At 38.5% G+C, this 21,333-nt stretch overlaps 1 protein-coding gene across 8 annotated transcripts in view; it reads right to left on the bottom strand.

Annotated features, from left to right (window-relative positions):
• The window catches only part of LOC139736901 (transcriptional enhancer factor TEF-1-like), a 75,109-nt gene that overhangs the window by 48,406 nt on the left and 5,370 nt on the right, over window positions 1-21,333 (bottom strand). For all 8 annotated transcript variants that reach the window (XM_071647568.1, XM_071647571.1, XM_071647572.1 and 5 more), the window contains exon 2: window positions 5,841-6,150. In XM_071647568.1, the coding sequence (XP_071503669.1) occupies window positions 5,841-6,069 (229 nt within the window). In that variant the 5' untranslated portion in view covers window positions 6,070-6,150. The remainder of the gene's footprint in view (window positions 1-5,840; window positions 6,151-21,333) is intronic.

Here is a 21,333-nt window from a genome sequence, read left to right as displayed (position 1 = left end):
GCTCCCAGACTAAGCCATGTGACAAGATGCCTGCCAGTCAGAGGGAGCCCCCACCCTGGCCTGACCCAGCTGAGAGGCTTGATCTTGACCTCTTGACCTGTGTGATGCTTGGGCTCTACTTGAGGTCACGACCTCTTCCTTTGGAACCACACAAATAAGCTGGATGGAGGCACTGCTACGCCCTGTACATACATGGAAAGTCTTGAAGAGTCAGTTGTTCTCTCTCCTTCTCTCTGTCTGTCTGTCTGTCTGTCTGTCTGTCTGTCTGTCTGTTTGTCTGTCTGTATCCATCCCAACTCTACAATGTACATTGTATCTCCCTTCTGCCTCCAAACTTACAAACCCAGTCTTCCATGTATTTTTTGCAAAACCAACCTAGAAAAACTGCTGTATGCTTTCTTTGTCCTTCCTTCCATTTGATGAGATGCAACATTGGGTACCTTGATGTTCATTTAATGTCACTATGGCAACTATAACATTGAATGTACACACAGTTCTGCTATGTCAACATCATGCAGTATAGGTCTACATGTACATCATTCCGTTGCATTGGTGAAAGGAGATAAAGATTATCTTTTTAAGACAAATGATGGCATAAAGTAACACATAACACTGTAGACAAAAAAGTACTTGTCTTGCACATGCTCCTCTACAATACAAAACAATTCATGCAGATTTTTCTAAAGCACTTCTTTTGATATTCCCCACTCACATGTGTATCATATAACAGATGGAATACAATTGTTTTGTTTGTTTGTTTTTTTAATCACATTAATAGTGAGCTCATATATCGGGTCCACCTCTTTCCCATTTATAGTATCTGTTTACATCCATGCACATACATTGTACCATCTAGGTAAAATGTTCAAGTTATTGCAATCAAATGCTCAAGGATTTTGTCAGAATGTGATCTTTCTTTCGCATCATATGAAGCTGAGCAGTGAGTCAAGTCTTATTTAACTCTTATTTGTAGGCTTGACAAAAGCATATTTACAGTAACCAGCGGTCACCTTGAGCAGACGGATATGAACAGGAATCATTTACTTCTTGTCCGTCTTCTGGATCTCGTTGTATCACCTGTACACACTGAACTTGTGAGAGAGCCCTAAATGACACTTTAGCAAACACTGTAGCTTCTATTTCTGTTGCAAGTTGTGCACTGTCGAGGTCTAACAAATATGATGTGAAACTTACCATTTAGAAAAAGAAAAAAAGACTGAACATTGAACACTTGCTGGCCAGCATAGCGCAAAGAGAACCACTATTCTGCAATCTACAACATCAATCTACGCCGAACCTCTAGAGACTGGTCAACCACTATCTGTGTCGGTATCGTATTGCCATTAAATTGTTCGCTTGCACCCTGACCGATCCTCACAACCCTGATTTCTCCGAGCATCTCAGGCAAGTACACTCCTTAATGCGCAATTTCTGGGAAGACGAACCTTCGGCGGCTGTTGCACTGTGTGTGCATTTGAGCAATTTCCTCAGGGAAATTGAAGACCTGCTAGAAGGAACTCATAAATTATATCAAACGATGATGATGTTTATGATCTGGAAGAATTCCAAGAAAGAAGAGTGACTGCCCCTAGCTGCACTGACAATGTACGGAGTGCATCACGAGTAATAGAATGCAAACATATGGTATGAATCCGGAGACATAACTGCCAAATTGTGCACAGACCCACATTAAAATATGCTACCTATTGCACTTCCTTAACACAATGAAAAAACAACTCATTCGGAAGCATAAATCACAAAAGCTCAGCGCGCTAACTGCATATTACTCTAGTACGAAAACTTTGCCACATTTTGCGGTGTGCTCCTCTTTTTCATCTAATGCCATGTCATACACATGATGTCTACATCTGACACTTGAAGCATGATTTTGGCCTTGTTTTCAATTTTATTCAAATTGGTCAGTCTCACACACACAAAAAACAAACAAACAAACAAACAAACTACTCCATGTAAAAATCTTCCCACACAAAATATTAAAGAGATAGCATTGAAAATCAAACTTGTGCTTTTTGAAGTGACAAGTTAATGAAGTTATCATCTGAAATTTAATTGGACTGTATGATCAAAGGTTTGTACTTACACAGCTGTGCATGTAATAAATTTCAAAAGCCTTTATGTAAATTACCATGACTTGTTTAACCCAGGAAAACTCTATTAGGACTTATGATTGATCACCAGAAAAATCTTTCACGCTTTGATCTTTTCAATTTTTTGAAGACATTCTAAAGCACAAAATGTTATCAAATAGCAAACTGTTCTAAAAAGTAGTACAAAGCATTTCAAGGAGACTACAAAGCACTGATGTCCAGTCCCTTTAAATTTCACCTTGACTAATGATTGCCAGTGGAGGTCACGACTGGAAAGGGAAAAAGAAATAGAGCCTATTTGGTTGGCTCGTTCCACAGGGAGAATAATAAAAATGGTTATCATACATAAGTTTATGTACAAACTTGACAGACAGCCATTTATCTGGGTATTGGGAAGGAGATATATCCAACATTTCGGCAGCTCTAGATGCATAAAGATTTGAGCACTATACTATAGACAGAGTAGACTATACATTAGGAAGTCAACTGATGAAAATAGATCAGCTAAACTGAACTAGTAGGCCTATTAGTTGTACTGTACTTGAACAGTAGATGAGTCACATATAAAATTATATGTGCATAATGCCTACCATTTTAGTTATTGATAATCACTTTATTCACATAATGTATGATGTGACATGTACAAATACACTACAAGCAAAAAGCAAAAAAAAAAAAAGAAAAAAAAATCTGCAGGTGGATACTATCAAGACATAAAAAATTTACCCGAACAAAAGAGGCTATCAATGTCTCATACATTGTGCAACAATGGAAGGCAAAATTACGGTCTAGACTATAATGTACTATACCATTGAGAAAATTCTCATCATTCTGTGCCTGCTGGTGTCTGACAACTCAGCAGAAAGTATTTTCGAGCAGCTCTATTTACTCAAACAGCAAGCAGAGCTGCCTCTTATTCTACCTGAGTAAATAGTATAATGTGCCTTCATTGACTCTCCGGGTACAGTAGAATTTTCTTTGAAAGGGAGGTTACCTGGCCATTGTCCGCTGTACTTTGACTGGGAGGGAAATAAAACGACACCTCATAAAACCAGATTAGACAAATGGTCAAAGAGCAAACACTGTGAAACGCAGATGGCTGTCCACCACCATTAATGTGACAACCTTACAGGTTGAAGACAGTAGAATTTCGAGACATTGATATGAATTTAGGGTTGCAAGCAGCATGCTCTCTAAATTCTATTTGCGAAGGCCTCATCTATAAGATGAGAATATCTATAAGAGCCTCATCTGTCACACAGTCCTTGCTGGAAGAAATCATTCCATATCACAAAGTACTAAAAAAGATCTATAGAGGAATAAAATGTTTCAACCATTTCTTCTTTGAACAATTTGATTTAAATTGTTGTGAATGTTTACATGAGATCATGAAATCTGGCTTCTCCACAACACATCACATAATCATTTGAATGAAAGCAGGACATTTTGAAGAGGAGAAATCATATTATGACAAAGTATGTAAATACTAAAATAGGCCTATATTTTGAAGGGGCACACTGTTCAATTCATATTTTGAAGGAGCATGAAGCTTGCAGTGAGATTTGGAACTACTATAGCACTTTTCAGAGTTTGAGACAGACTGCATCAGCATTCAGGCAGTAAAAGTCAGGGGGCCTTATTTGTCAGTCACAAGCACTTCCATCACATTTACATAGGCCCCTACTAGAGAGATTGTCAGAGAAGGGCAGCTCACAAGCACTATTCCAATTCAAGCGTGTTTACTGCCCCAAATGCCTGCAGATGAACTAGTTCAGGCAAGCCTCACTCAAACCTACAGAAACCTTTGAGGCTGCCCTGAGCGACCTTTATAGTGGAAACAAACACAAACTTTGACTATAAAACTATCCATCACTGCACAAAAAGAAAAAGGTATAAAAATTAAGAATATAGCTATACCATGTCTTTTTTTTTAATACATACACAAAGATTTAACTGGGAAAGAAAGAATCAACTCAATATTGGTGGGTAAAAGATTTAAACAGAAAGCACAACTAAGCAGCTGGATATACTCTGTCTGACCATGGATCTACATGGTCTGACTCATGATTCATTGTAAGACTCGTCCAACTGGCCGCTTTGCACTAAATTGCCTTGTGACCCTTGAACTTTGACCCTGCACACAAATTACATGTATTTTCCCTCATCCATACGGAGGAGGTTCAGACAGGCAGCACAACCAGACTACAAAGTACATCCCCTTTGCAAATCTAGACACAAACAACTTCGTATCAAACACCAACAAATCAGCATATAATGCATGTAGCTTTGCAGGTTTGTAGTTATCAAACCAGCGATGCCCCATCCCCCCCCCCCCCAAAAAAAAAAAAAGAAGAAGAAGAGAGACCAATACGTAGAATTACTTGTGAAAGAGAGATTGCACTGCATATTTCACTATATGTAACACATTCAGTTTACTTGGGATGAAACATATGAAATTGTGGTTGATATCTAGACAGTAGGCCTACTTGTAGTATCCTTTCCATAATTTACTTTTCGCTTCTACATTCAAATTTACAGACATATGTTGTATGATGGCAAATCTCGTCTCCAGACTTACCTTTATTAGTTTGCCCACTTGCCCTACACAACTAAAATTCATAATTACTAGGCAAGTGATGGAAATACTGTACAGTAGGCGAAAAGGCCTTGCCCAAAGTACCCATTCAAGCCAGTGGAAGAACCATCTCCTGTTATGCCCGGAAATGTAATATATCTCTTTATGTTTCTGGGATGGATATGTACGATGCCAAAATATATAGAGACCCAGAATATGGCCAAATATATGTTTGTATTTGTTTGTGCTTATTGAAAACAGAAAATACTCCTGTAAGTGAAGGCAGAGAATGGAAGACAGAAAACTGAAACCGAGCACTGAAATCTGAAACATGCACTTTCTTCTATAAATAGGTCCTACTACCTGTATATGCTGGTTTTCCAATTTTGTGCATCCTTCACAGATATTTTAGTTGTGATGCCCTGGGCACAAAATGCACACTCTGAATATTGAGCCATGGCTGTGACATTGTTCACACCTCCCTGTGATTACTGGAAAAGTTTGAGCCCCCTGGGGGTGTTCAGACAACCATTTTACAGCAACTCATGGAAAATAGAACTGCTGAACTTGGTACCCTGTAACACACAAGCAAACGGACAAACAAACAAACAAATCAATAAACAAACACATAAAAAAGCAGACTAGTTGCTCATTACCTATTTTTGAGGTGTGCAAACTGCAGGTCCACAGGTCCTCTGTTGTTCAACAGGGTAAAATAATACCTTGGCAAACAAAAGCTTATGTTTGCAGTAGCCTTAATTTGACGGTGCGCATTACGGCGAGATTTCGGCGGAAGCGAGTTCATTGAAGCACTGAATACAAACAAGTCATGGCCACACACTTGCATCACTTGAATTGTGTAACATTTGTATGATAAATTATCCTTATTTCAAGGTGACTACCTGGTACATGAAGTCTTTGGCATAAAATACATTACAAACAAACAAAAAATAGAAGTGAAACAAAATGTGCTGCATCTCCCACGGCCAATGTTGGGACTGATCCATATTTGGACACACACTTGTCTTACAAATGCCTACTCCTATCATCTGCCTACAGACTTTGCGAACTGTATATTTGTGGAATATACCTGTACTTTGCATGGTTTGCAAAAATGAGGGTGACAAATGTTAGATTGGGACTCGCGTGCTACTTACCATACATCTTGCCCTCATCGGACAGGATGATTTTTCGTCGTCCACATGGTGGATAGATGGCCAGAGCCTCCTGGAAGCTCTGCTCGATGTCGGGACTCCACACCCCCTCGGCATCGTTCCCTAAATCGTCGTCGGGCGATCCCGGAGTTGTCTGACCCCCAGTCTGGGACCCTGGGGTCGGAGTTTGCGGAGCCGGAGGCACCTGGGCAGGGGGCCAGCTATCGGACATGTCGTCGGAGTCGGAAATGATGGTGGGATTGGCGGTGACGATGGTGGACAAGAATGCCGTCTACACAGGCAGGCAGACAATCTGAGAGAAATGAAGAAAAACAATGCAACACACTGTAAATGAAGTAACTAACTTGTACACGTAACACAACCCAAAGTCGTTGACAGTGTGCGATCATCATCAAATAAAACATAATCTACTAATACATATGCAGATAAATGATAACTGACATTGGTAACTGACATACACAGACACACTAAGCAAGCCACAAGTCACATAATTTACTGACAATCATAAATGCTTAACTTCCTTAATGATTTGTTGAATTTTGGGTAGAATTTTCACTAACCTGTAACATTGCATTCAAAACAATGACTAATCAAAATATAAAAAATCTTTAAAAATGAACAATCAAAACATGTTCCACAATGGAAGTAGAGATTACATGAACAACTATACTTATGTATACTGAAATCAAAGAAAGAGAAATCTACACAAGAAAATCATTTAAAACTTTAAAGCAATGTGTAATTTCTCAAAGGATTTTGTGCACTTTTTTTGAGCATTTTTTAAGCAAAGTTATTGTTTTTCTCAAACAGATGGCACTCAAAATCATAGTTTCTACAGTAGCAGAGAGAGGAACTACACATGTAGGTGCAAAAATAAAAACAATTTCAGTGTTGTATTTCACACCAACTGTTCACAAAGGGAAAGTACATTTGGGGTCATTGTAAAAGCAAGGTGTCACTTCTACACAAAAAGTTGAGCCAATTGGCAGATTATATTAAAGCTCACACATATACAAAATTGTACACACATTTGTCTTTATATTTCATTGAAACGTGATCGATTGATTCACGAGGGTGTAGCACGTGTCCAATACAATGTACTTCCATTCTTATTGTGCTCTCAAACAATCGTGCTGCATTATATTGTATTCATATGCTGACTGTATATTCATACAACGTTCATCCCTTCCTTTCTATCTGAATTCATTTCACCACTATAGTCACCTTTATAAATTGTAGGTCACATATTGCAGTTCGCAGAATACCTAGAACTTTGTCTTTACAAAACAAAAGAAAGATTGTCTCCTCTAAGCTGTAAAAAATATCTGCATCACTGCGACTGATTGGACGAGTTCCATTGTTGCATATTCTACACTTAAAAAGCATGTGGCATCATGCCATTTGAAATTCTCACAATTACAATAAAAATAGAAAATATTGCTTTATAAATTTCACTAGGTCCAGTGAGACTGATTTCTCATATTCTGAATGTGACTGTCACCATGTAATACTCTCACTATTAAATGGTGTGAATTCATAGGGGGAAAAAAAAAGAATGCTGTTCAAGTGGAAGTTTTCACACATTTTCATGTGTGATAAGATACTAGTGCAAAAATAGCAGCACACAATTTTTTTTTTCTTGCTATATAAAAACAAAATTATGTTTTGATTCCATGAAATTAAAACCACAGAATTCATCTTACCCAGCCAAGCACAAAAAATTACTCGTGTGACAATTTCCAATTTTACAGTACCGGATAAACACATGATGCATGACTCTATTGTTCACATTGATATAGCTTTGCATGAAATGATAAACATTTTCAATACTGGTATCAGAAAACGGTCCATGTTTCTGGTACAATGTAATCTTATGACAAGAAGGTGGGATACTGTGAGTATCATGTCTTTCATGAGTATGGCATTCTACGGTCGGTCAGTTGTACCAGCAGTGTCATTATCAGTATCATTTATGGCATCAGACATACATTATATGTAATGACCTCACAATACCAGGTACTCCCTTTGTTTTGAGCACTGCCATAGATGATCGGAACTCACAGTGCAGAAGAAAGAATGTCAAGGAAAGCGCTTTCACTGCAGAATTGATACTTATGACGACTGCATGCATTAGCAATTGAGCATTGTTCTGTGCAGTGCACATTACCATCTACTTAAGTTTACACTGATTGCCTTTGATGCGTTCACTGATTAGTCATAATGATGTGCTGCTGCTGGCGTGGTATGATGATCCTCTGTCCCTTTGATAGCACTAGATAGGTCAATCTAATTCTGAGGAGACTGACCCATACCATGTACAGCACTACTGAGCTACCTGTCCCAGCACTTGTACACATGTACAGATGTGTACACACATGGTCAATACCAGCAGAAGATCAATACTCAACTTGACCATTGCTCAAACCACATAATGTACGTAAAGTGGATGTGCACACACTCGAGCCTGCCCCCCACTTCTGGACACTAGCTGCCCCCATAATCCCATAATGTTGCAGTGACCACATACAAAATGACACATCACTATACAATGCGTACATCCTCTTTTTCATCAAAACACCCCAGCCCCAATCAACAATAACAACAAAAACCTTAAGACCAAGAGAGAAGCTAGGAGTATCAACAGTCATCATTTTGTTCCTCTTCAATCAAATCATTTACAATCATTGAATTGACCAACATTTCTTGAGAGGTTCGTTTGCCCATCCACAAACACTCTTACAGCTCTGTTGTCAATGTCATGCATCAAACCATGGAGCCTACTGTACAGGAGCTCCCGATCAAACCAAGACTTCTGCCTCACAAGTCAAACGGGGGACAAAAATGCAACTGTGTCATGACCTGCTTTACAATACATTTACACAACAGCTATGGAAATAGATCTGGCCCAAGAAATACACCACGTTCCCCCTGCTGCTTAACCAGCTTCTTTCAGAACTGTCATCAGGTCATCCCAGCTGTTGGAGATTGATGCAAGGCACAACACACTGCTTTCATTTCATCTCTCTTCAGCAAGATATCAGGAAAATCATGCGAGGAAAGAAATAAATATGATACGGGGCAAAGAAAACAGAATACTGGAATATCATCTTTGAGGAGAGTAAGCTTATAAATTCTATTCCTCACAAATGTTCTCCTTTTTTTCCCCCTGGAGATGCATTTGTTGAAATTATCATTTTTGCTCATAGTGAATGTTACTTCCTTGATCAAAATTGGAAAGAAAACACAATGCCAAATCCATTCCAGGCACCATGCTAATGGGTTCGTTCTGTTGCTCTCCGGGCGGGCTACCGTTTTTGCAGCTGTACACTTGTACCTGCGATTTCTTGGAGAATCACTTGGGCAGGAAGCGTGGGAACAATGAATAGTGCTCGGGTCAATTCGCAACTCCAAAATGCCAAACTGAACTTTCATTTTGACGTCACTGATCTTCTTGTGATTACATTACAGATCAAGACATTTAGAAGGGTACCTGGTATTCCCTGAGTATATATATACAAAGCGAACATTACATTAGACATGATCTCACTGCCACTATTTCATATACATGTATTATGAACAAGCATTATTCAAATATGAGTAGAATCGCTACACTACTAGAAGTGTACAATGTATGGTGTTATTGTTATTTACAGAAAAAAAAATAATAAAATATGTATACTACATATAATTTATAAAGGGAACCCTATTGAAAATAATTTATCCCAGGTAAATAACAATACAATGAAACAATAGGAAGTGCAAAGTACTGAAAGTATGCAGCTGGCAAGTTCAATCCGCAAAATAGAAATTCTGTGCTGGATAAAACTGAATGATGTACAATGTTACAAGGCTGCGTTTCCACTGGTTGCCTCGTTCTCTGTGCTTTAAGACCACAGTTTATCAATTAAACATTGAATTTGTTTTAAATATCTCTGTCAGGTGGGGCTGATTTTATGTGTTCATAAGCATTGGAACCCCTATTCAGTATATATCCAAATTACAAATCAATGCCACAAAACTCAGCTATTCTTACAGGGAATTTTGCTGAACATATCCATTATCACGCGATAAAAAGGAGCAACAAGTACACAAAGAAAACAAATAAAATAAACAGCAAAAAACAAAACAAAAATGCAATCCCGGCCTCTCTACATGTTTACTTGTATGTCTTCTGTCGGTCACTCCTCATGCAACCTTTAAGATTTAAATGGGCCATCATCTAGGGAGACCGAGAGAGATATCAAAACTTGCTGGGTATTACTAAAATGCAACTGGATGTAAGTGAAAATTGACATTGGTGATAGATCCCCTTTCATAAAACATTTGAAAGTGAGGGTGGGGGAGGGGATGTCAGAGTGGCATATAGCGTTACAGCATGCAGGACATGTTCATGAATGAATATTGCAGACAGCGATCCGCATCAGTCATTACCAAATTTTCTTTGTTCACTTGCGGGGCGCGGCTCTGACACAAGATTCGATCTGAGATATCCATTAATATTTTGCCGGGGCGGGTGTCCCGCTTGGTCTCAATCAGTTCAATCATCGTCTGACAAATGATACATCTTTTAACAAGATGGCCATGGTGTAGAGTTCTGCAAGGCTTCTACCTTATGTCTCATCCCCTCCCCCCCCCCCCCCCCCCCACAAACTCACACGCATAAGCAGTATGTGTACACGTACATCATCCACCTCAGAAAACCATCTGTATTGCTATCAACAAACAGCAGAAAGACAAATTGTTGCTACAGAATAAAGAATTTGGGGCAATTCAGGACTTGCTAATATTTCAGAAAAAGGGGGGAGGAGCTATGGATTCACAGCTTCTGTAAAGCAAAAGTGTGTTTGCACGTTTTAGATATTGCCTCTGATTATGAAATACAACCAAGCTTTGATAAATCACTAGCTGGAAAGGTGTTCATGAATGTTTTCAGTCTTCGTGCATACTCACTCAAACAGGGCTCCCCAGAGCAACCACACGCACATGTAGCTGGCCTAGCAACAGCACGCAAAGACAAAAATAAATTCCTGTGATGGCATGCTCATCAATGCTTATGAGCTCTTAATGCATTCTAATGTTAGAAACATTCAAGACTTTAAATACACTAGTGAAACACGGTGTGTTTCATGGTCTACCGTACGTACAATGTGGCTCACTGTTGCTGTATACATTACAATACGATGTTCTCTATAAATATTGCCGTTTCCATTTTTAGTGCTCAGTAATGAGAGATCAGATTGATTTCACCTGCTTCTGAACTGTGGATACAACTTTATACTTCCAAGATTGGAATTTATTTCACTTTCAATGGTTGTTGCTGGGTGAGGCAGGCCTGAGGGCAAGCCCCTGACAAGCTTGAGAGGTGTGCAAAACATCTGAATATATCACGAACCTAGTCTTAAATGACCATCTGCATTCAAGTCAGAATTTTGCAATTTACTGAATGTGTGATGATCTGAATACACAGTAATACACTGTGTTTGTACAATGCATGTACACGAAACCCTTGCATTACTAGTAATATGAAAAGACCACAAAAAAAAAGAAGATTATGGAGGGTGAATATGGAATATATTTGGTCACAACATCCTAACACACTGTCATACACTGTACATACCCTCCCCATAAACAAAAAACAAACAAACAAACAAACAAATGGTATGAGTACACAATTTGCAGTTGTTTTTACTGGGGTTTGTTTTATTCTCCCTTTTTATTCTTTTTTCTACTGCCATCATGCATTTGAATTGATGTTGTGGACTTGTGGCATTTTGTGATGTGCAACACTTTCAGAATATCCCTGTCATAAGCAAGATGCTAAAAACCCACCATGCCAAAGTGCCAAGGGCAACTGAAAGTCACTGGACTGGTCAGTAAAACTAATGGGCACTGGTCATCAAAAGTATGGGAACCTTGCCCATCCGAGCAAGTGGAAGATTATACTGTAGTACCTTTTGTAATGTCTTGATCTTACATGAACAGGCAATAAAGGAGGGTTTTTACAAGTCATTTACAGATCAGGTGTGGTGCTGTTTAGTGATGCCTGATTACCAGGTATCTGTTTATATTTGCTATGATAAAAGAGCTAACAAAGTCTTATGATACAAAACAGCAGACATTTTACATGGTAGTCGAACCACTACCATGATGGGGAAGGTGGTATAAGTGGACAATATTTAAAGGATATGTTGAGATGGGGCTTCAGGCTTCCAACTTTTTTTGGTGAGATTATGAAAAACCTCTTACGAAATATGAAAGAGCATACAATTCTAAAAGGAATTCAAAGTTTATTTGATGAAAATTGGTTTTGAATTGGCTGAGATATCCAAAACCAACGGGGTCCTATCTTTTATTCATAGGACGACTTTGTTTTTACTTTGCTTTTTGGATATCTCGACCATTCCAAAATTGATTTTCATCAAAGAAACTTTGTTTGAATTCCTCTTAAATTGTATGCTCTTTGGTATTTTCATAATTTGGTATTTCTCAATCCCGCATCTCAACCGAAAACTATACCATTCCTTTAAAGCAGCCATATCCCAGGTGAGATAGCTATAGTATTACAGCACAAATTCTAGGAAAGCTGAGTCACCACATTATGGTGAAGATGCAGAATTTCCATCTGCACTACTGAGGGCATGTACCCAAAGGAAGGGAGAACAAACATGTTGAAATAACATGGCACAGTATTCATTGTCAAATAATACATTTGCAAGGCACAACAGGAATGAACACATACAAGTTGTATACTGTCTGACTTTGTTTTTACCCTACACTCACAGAACAATGACTAAATCTACTGACACTCGAGTCAAGTGCCGATGAATATTGATGCAGATGAGATACGTGCTGCACTGCGTGTCTCATTTTTCCAAACAGTCTCTGACCAATTACAAAAAACTACAGCTGATCAACTCTCTGATGTTGAATTTTGATAAATCTTTAAATGCATGTTGGCTGCAAAATGTGTATGATTTTTCTCTCTAAAAATCTCTGCACAATGACTAGAAACCACATGCATTCAGATCCAGTGCTGATGAATATTGTTGAATGGTGATGCAGATGAAATGCTGGCTGCACTATGTGTCTGATACTCTTTGATCCATAAAGCCTCTAGACAACTGAATCTACACATAGTCTAGCTGCTGAATATTGCATATCACTTAATGAAGTCACTGAAAGCAGCCTTGTGCTCGACAAGCTGGAGATTCGCACTTATCTGAATGGTGAACCAAGGCTGTCTTTGTCACATCACAAAGATGCAAATCTGTTGTTCTGGTGTATAACCTGCAAGCTTTTATATGCCTTCCGTCAACATTTATCATGAATACCAAAAAAAAAAAAAAAAAAAAAAACGTAGCTGAGCACCTGTACACAAGGGTATGATAGAAGCCAGGGGATGCTAAATTTGGTTTTCAAGGCATCAACAAGGGAGGGTGTCAAGCACGTCTCTGGTTGACCCAAGGACTGGTGACATTATAAAGAATACTTGTTAGAAACTAGCCACTTACAGTATTACACCTTGGAGCTGCAGCAGAAGGTCCATTTGAAAGTGTATTACTACGCAACACTTCCTTTTTCTTCATTTTTTCAAACGAGTAAGAGTAAGAGCCCTTACATTTTGGTTTAATCATATTTTCAGCCAAACTTTGCTTAACTGAAGACTTCACTCAAATTTCTGAACATGACTTTCGACTTTCTCTTGAAACCAACCTTTGGTGTGGAAAACACATGATACGTCAGTCAGAGGAAAGGGCACTCATTTAAGCCCTTTGTTTGGCAGGTGCTGCTAATTCAAAAATTTGATGTACTATAATTAATGGACACTTTCCCTTAGATGACTTAGTATTTTTTTTTAAAAAATTCTATTTCACCCACCTGTACATTCAATACTTGGAATTAAAGTTTGTAAGCATATTCAATGTAGATGTTGCTATGAGCAGCTACACTGTACATGTAAGCTTTCTGGTTGCCACTGTCAGGAACTTTTGTTATGAAGGCTTGAACAAAACTAGAGTGAATTAAGATAATCAGTCTACCCCCCACCCCCCATATGATATCATGACAATACACAATCAACCCAGCTCTATTTGGGAGATGTTGATTCATTAATTTAAAAGCCACATAAGTCTCAATTCACATCTCAACACAGTACACACACAAATAGATTTCTTCACTTCAAGGTACTGTTTCGTGAAAGTTGTTAGTCTCTGGCAATTTCAGTAAAATCCTTTTGTTTTGATCAGCTGAGAAGCTCTGGTCACTGAAATATGGTGATTATCAAAGACTGACAACTTGTCAGGGCCGACAACTTTCATGAAACAGTGCCCAGGTAACCATTAGAGCCTGAATGATTGACACAATTTCTATCACTCGCCCTACACATGTATCTGAAATGAGCCTTTCCAAAATTTAAGAAAAAAAAAAACTTTCGGCATCATCTTTTCATTTTCCACCTGCCTTTTGAATCATGTGCAGAAAACTCCCTTCTTCAAAGCCAAACTAAATCTGCCATTTCCATTTTTCTTCTATAAATGCTGCTTTTCTTCTCCAATTCACCTCATATCCAGCAAATTCAGTCTGTCTCCTGTAAAAGAGGAAGCTTTTCACGTGAACAAGTTCTTGCAAAGGTCAGTTCACTGAACTTTACTTGTTTATATTTATGCTGATGAGAATTCTCTAAGGTTCTCTACGTTTTAAGATATAAAAAGCTGACTTGCCTGAAGTGAACAGCTTTACCAACAAGTAATGTCATGAATTTTTGTATATAAAGTCTGCCACCACAGCATCTATTAAACCACATTGGACATACATCGTACTTTGAAACATGTAGTTAGTACAAATTATGGATACTTTGCTCAAACACAGCATCAATTACTTCTTTAGGTCAAAATATTACACAAATCTCTGCCTTTGGCATTTTCCTACGTACAGCAAAGCCTTTTTTGATCTTCCATAGTTTGAAGCTGGGGTGACGACTACTGCAGGAGAAGACGCTAGAGTTCAGGTATCAGTTTTCCTCCCTAAAACTCCCGCAATCTGGGTGAATTCCCATATATGGCTACATGTGTCTAAACACCTCCATGTGCACTGTCCCTCATGGAAATTAGGCACTATCATGTTGCATGAAGAGGAGACAATACGAAATATATGGACTTGTCACCAACTGTTAAGCACAGCTCCAAAACTCAAACATAATGGACAGTGACATTTCTGATGCCACCTCCCAGGAAAATACACCTTTCACCCACCTTGAAGAAGAGAATGCAGTCTCCCAGATTTAGTTCTAGGGCACTGCATGATGCTGGTGATGCTCAGACTGTGTCTTTAATATACATTGTTCAAATTTTTTGTGGTGGTGCAACCTACAATGTGCATACAATACACACAGCACATGTATAGAAACTGGCATATTTTATGAAAAGACAGTGTCATAAAAATATTTTGTCTCTGCAGTTCTCTTGTTTGTTTTTACATTGGGTTTGATAGCCTAGTAATGTTTAAAAATATTGTAATGGTACTATTTCAGATGAATGACAACACAACTTATTTCTCTTCTAACCCCTTCTCTCCCGATGCATTATACACTGTGGAAAATCAGCAGTTGTCACAGCGCGGAGGAAAATCGGAAGAATCGGGGCAAACGGGAAACAATCAATTCTGCTGAAGTGGCCTTCATAATTCAGCTACAAATTTGATTAGGGCCCAGGATGTTGTCAGAAGAGTCTCCCCAAATTCAAACAAAGCCAAGACAGAGTTCCTTTTCCCCCAACGCCCGGGAGACTTGTACAGCACTAGTTGGTCCAATGGCAAAAAAAGTTTCCCTGGAGCTAACAAACTGAACTTCCCCCCTGTTGTGCAGTACGGGGGAGAGACCTGGCGGGGAGAGATACAAAGGATCTGAGGTTGCCAGTCGAGCTCAAAAGCATCCACGAAAGAAAGGCTCGTTTCCACCAATTACATGTGGTTGCAGACATAATCTTTTATTTACTCAGCGATTACCTAACCTCACCGGCTATTCTTCATTTATGCGTACAATGTGCGTGTGTGTACATACAATGAATGTTGACCTGAATTTCATTGCAACCAACACACACAGCCACCTACGATAGAGAGGATGATTCTGGCTACGCAAAATTACGATGCAGATACATGTACAAAAGTAACTAATGGAATGGACTTAACCCTGATTTGGGAGGGTCTAGATAGCTGAAACACTTTTCCACTCTCTAGACAGAGGGTCCAGATACAACTGTAGCTGAAATGCTTTTCCATTACAGACAGACAGACAGGAACACATGTGCAACAACCAAGAAGTTAGAGGGGTATAAGGTAGTTCCTTGTCTGCTGTTACTTCAAGGAAACTCGGTCTCTTTGAACAAATGGCTATTCAAAGGGGATTGGCTTCTTTTGTGAAGCGCAAGAAAGAGGAAGGTGACGAAAACTACTTCACTGGGCAGTATCAGTCACAGGTGCCGTAAGTCCCAGTACAGGACAGCACACAGAAAGATGACACTTCACCGTTTACGATGCACCCACTCACAGCTGTAGTTTTAGGAGCTGAACCACGAGTGAAACCAGGAATCGCTGCCTTCAAACTACAAGTGTATGCACTATTGATGTGCTCATATCATGAAAATTCAGCATTTTGCCTTGCACACCGGTTCAAAATGTGACACTCACTTGGATTGTAAGGAGTGGCACCAAAAAGAGGGATCACATGTCATGGTTTGAGGTCACAAAACATTAAAGAGATCTTCTCTTGTCATTTATTTTCATAGTCGACAACTCAAGATTGTATTGACTGTGAAGATTCTGTACTAATAATATGGTAAAACGAAAGGCTACTTTTTAAGGTGACCAAGAACAGCATTGCAGGCTCCCATGGTCAAGGCTGACCTGTCGTGAAACCTGCATGCAGGGGACAAAATTTTCAGAACAAGGTCTCCATAATGCATCGCTGAATTATGAAACCTGGAAACGAGGTTGTTTCTGCAACTTTCAGCAGCAGGAATGCTTTATACTGGCCAACAAAGAACACTTTCTAAAACATCTCATAGCTTTGGTACACTTTTATGCATTGTAGTTCTTAATGCCATCCAGTGTGCACTTGAACGAAGAACAAAAGTTGGTTGTTTTTTGTTTTTGGCATCTTCATGCACAAAACAAATAAGAATTTCTCCACAAAGGCTTCTGATGACACATGACCATGATGGTTATGCCAAAATGACCACATAATGACATCTCAAATGACAGACTAACATTCCAGTGGTTATAACTTTGCTAGCGATTGACAGATGTTGTATTAACCTTCACCCATGATGTACTGCCTTATATACCACTCTGCTGATATGATATCAATCATTTTTGGTTGGTCTATATTCTCTTGCAATGACATACAGTGTAATATTTCAACAAATCTTCTACAAGGTAAAAACCTTAAATGATATGCAAAATTCATGAAAGATCTTATTTTTGTGGAAATCTTATATTAACTCTGATGTTCAGAGCATTTCAGGATTAGAGGTCAAATTCATGTTGACTAGGAGAGTTATATTGAAAGGCCCATCAGAGGATGCCACAATGCACAGTACAGTTTTGTACATTCTGCAACTCCACCGGCTGTCCAATTCCACTTAGAATTTTATGGATGTGCTCCTTTTCTCATATTACCGCATGCATCTACACAGACTTTTTCAAGTGATTAAGTTTTTTATCAATGGGAATTCCGGTTCAGTTAAAAGTTATGCTGCATTTACAGTATCTCTAACTAGAGAGAGAGAATTACATTTTAAAATTTATGAACATGGTTTGAAACACGATTCTCGGGGTTCCGCATTTATCTAAACATCGTATAATACGCGATTCAACTCGCGGAACTCTGTTCGACTCGGAGAGTGGAAGTCAACTGAGGCGTGCCCTTTTTTGTAGACAGCATGTATACTGGAAGTTGACTATGAAAGCTCAAAGATATAAATTATGCGTTTCAAAATGGTACAGTTGAACCTCTCGTATCCGGACAAGTCGAAACCGGGGCTCATCCGGATAAGGGATTTGGCCGGATACGGGAGACTCAATGCTTTATACATGTACATATACATACACATGTACTGATGTAGCCCATTGTAGTACCACATGTAGTAATGTGTATACTGCAACCTTTTCATTGTTACATTTGGGGATGTTTCGGGATGTTGAAATGTCTGAAGGTAAGCAATTTGGAAGGAAATTTGATGCAATGTATGTTAATCATATTGGAAGTAATATGTAATTCATGTGTGTTTGGGTAGGAGTTCTCAAGGAGTTGGGAATCCCCCTTTCTTCCCGTAATTATTTTTAAAAAAATCACGGCGAGATTGCGTCCGGATAATAGAGAGATCCGGATAAAGGGAGGCCGGATAATAGAGGTTCAACTGTATTGTGTTTATCTACTCACAGAGAGGGGATCTTAGTCTCAAACGCATTTCATATCGCCCTTTGAATGGGGTTTCCAAACATAGTTACATAGGATTGTGATTCTACCTCAGAAAATTTTCAGACAAATGCACCCTTATTCTGATAGGAGTGCCATTACTGCCTCACAACTTGCCATTCACTTCGTCAAAAATCTTGAAATGTTATAATCCAATATTTCTATCGAATGCAGAACATGCCCCAGTACCAAATCCCAATCTGACTGATCATTAATTTGATGTTAATACCATGCAGCAGCGAATTTAACACTATGATTTACACTTTTGCAAAAGAAAAATTGAATTTTTGTCAGTCTTTTTTTATATGATCAATGGAAAATTGAGGTGATGACATCAGCTCACTCATTTGCACATTACCTGTTCAAGAACTGACTTGCAAAATGAGTAAAAAACTTACAATATCATAACTTCCAGAGAGTTTTTATCTGATTTTGATCAAAATCGAGACTAACTTTGGAATTTCCCTTTAAAGGGTGAAGATTCCACTAATTCCCCAAAAGATGCAGTAACTTCATTGTTGCAGGATCAAGTGTACTAATCTGCATTATATGGACTACAATGTAATGTGCTTAAAAACCATTGTGCAAAAACATATGTGACTTGAATCTTGAACTAATGGAGGTAGAGTTGTAAACAATGTCCAGATAATGAATAACAGAAAGCATGCAAGTTTGCCTGTCTTTTTAAGTATCGCACCTGATAGCTTAACGTTTAATTACAACAGTGGTGCTAACCCTCACTTGAAAGCATGGTCAGCCAAGCCCAGAGATATTGTGGTGCTAGCCAAACTTCTGTAATATCAGGTGTGAAACGATAACCCTGCCAAAGTACACTTTGTGCTAAGAGAGGTCATAGCCCTGGCAAAACATCAGATGTGAAAGTGGTCCTTGTCATGCACAACTCAGATGTAGAGAAGGTAAAAATTAACAATTCAAATGATTCAAAGAAACACTGCCCATTTTTGTGTACAGACATACAATGTACACTTATTCCCATATAGTTGTACAGAATTACATAATTCGCGGTCACACTGGCCAAACTACTCAAATCTTGAAGTTAAAAGTTTGGCGAATGGGACTGGAAATTTCAACAAAACTTTTCACAAAATTTCTTGCGAATTGTCCCACTAAAATGAGATAAATTTCCAGGAGCCCCTGGCAAATCTTGTCAAAGTCTGTGCAGTCTCAATACACGCGGGTGAAATTTTACGAAGTTTGTCTCATGACCAATCCGGAGTACCTACTGCATTTTTCAGTCAGCTGTCAGATGGTGCACACTCTCTTCTTTGTTGCACACTTCAAAAACTTATCGAGAACTGAAACATCAAGAAGTTAGAGGACTCTGTGTGAATGAACGAGCTAACTTTACAAAGTGTTCTCAAAAGTTGAACTTCTTTAAGTTTTGCCAGTGTGACCATGGCTATTGTGCCTGTCAAAGAAACATTGTGGTGGGAGGGTATAAGGGCCTACATGTAACTGTACATGATGTGATTAGATGTGGTTATACATGTTATATGTAAGTCATGTGTATGTGCCCAACATTCATTTTGTTTCCTGAGTCCTGACATTAGCTGTGTCAATCCACATGCCTCAGAGTATTATAATGCAGGATGTAGAAATGCATCCAAGGGTCAAGACTCATTGTGATAGGCAATGACTACAGTGCACATACCGTGTTTTTGCATGATTTGAAGTGGTAAAAGAAATGCTTCTCTGATATACTTTATGAAGTAAAAATTATCAAAATGACACCAAGTTTTACAAGAATACTAAGAAGTCTATGACATTTTTGAAGTCAAGAATGGGACTGTATCGCTCTTAGCACAATCTTAATCAAAAATAGCGATTTCTTCTTCATGTACCCATCAGAATTTTTCTTGTAAATTTCTTTTGAAACAAAAGTTGTAAAACTTTTATTTTACACTACCAGTGTGCATCTTGTAAATTTATATCCATCACACAAACAGACAAATATATGTTCTCAAAAACTTTAATACTAAAGGTTCTGCAGATTAGTGTCAAACTACACTGTAGGACTGGTTGCCAAGACTACAGACAGCAGACTATACTTGTGACTACAGAACATTGAGATGTAGACCTTTTGTACTTTGGAGTTTGCATGCATTTTTCAACAGTCAACAGGCAAGAGCAAAGTCCGGACCAGGTGAAGCACTGGCAATTTGCGATGACTCATAGTCGACACAGCACAGAAGTCATTATTATCTTTCTCTCTTTGACAATATCTCTGCTTGTTTTTTTGCTGCTCTTAGTTTCTGTTTTCCCTAGTCCTTTTCCTCCCTTACCAGACCACAAACAATTGACTGGCTTCTGACAGAGTGAGTATCGATGTAGTTTTCAGGTCACAGGGTGATGTATACAATCACTTAAAGAAGTTTTCTGGGGTAGGAGTACACATGCAGCTTGTTGTGTTCACTATCAGTACAAATGAGTTCTCAGCAATTAATGCAAAAATGACCAATTATTTGATTGAGCCATCATGGGAAGAATTCCAATTACCTCTGTATATCAAGACAGTAGTTAAGGAAGTTATCTTAAAAGGGTAAATCCACTAAAAATAATAGTTAGTCTAAACGGAAAGAGTATTTGAAATCTTACCAGCACAATAATGAAAGTTTGATCAAAATCAGATGAAAATTAAGGAAGTTATGAAATTGTGAAGTTTCCCTAATTTTCATGAAACAGTTCTTGAACAGTCAATATGAAATGCAAAGAATAAATTGATGTCATCCCCTCCAGATTTGTCATACAATACAACAATTACGTAAAGTTGTGACTTTATGTCAAATTTTACACTTTCTTATCAGACTAACTCACATGGAATTCCCCTCAATTCAGTTTAGTGACTTCATAACTTCAATACATATTTTCTATTCATAACCTTCATCGCAGCAAAAATCAGGGAGTGTCAAACCAGCAAACCACTTTCCCAAATTCACGGAAAAACTTGCAAAAATACACCTCATAACTTTGTGAAGTTATATT

Source organism: Diadema antillarum, unplaced genomic scaffold (assembly GCF_040938485.1).
Source record: "Diadema antillarum isolate AM-2024a unplaced genomic scaffold, OU_Dant_1.0 seq00000674_RagTag, whole genome shotgun sequence".
In the NCBI taxonomy this organism is placed as follows: Eukaryota; Metazoa; Echinodermata; class Echinoidea; order Diadematoida; family Diadematidae; genus Diadema; species Diadema antillarum.
This window is presented reverse-complemented; position numbering and strand designations above follow the sequence as displayed.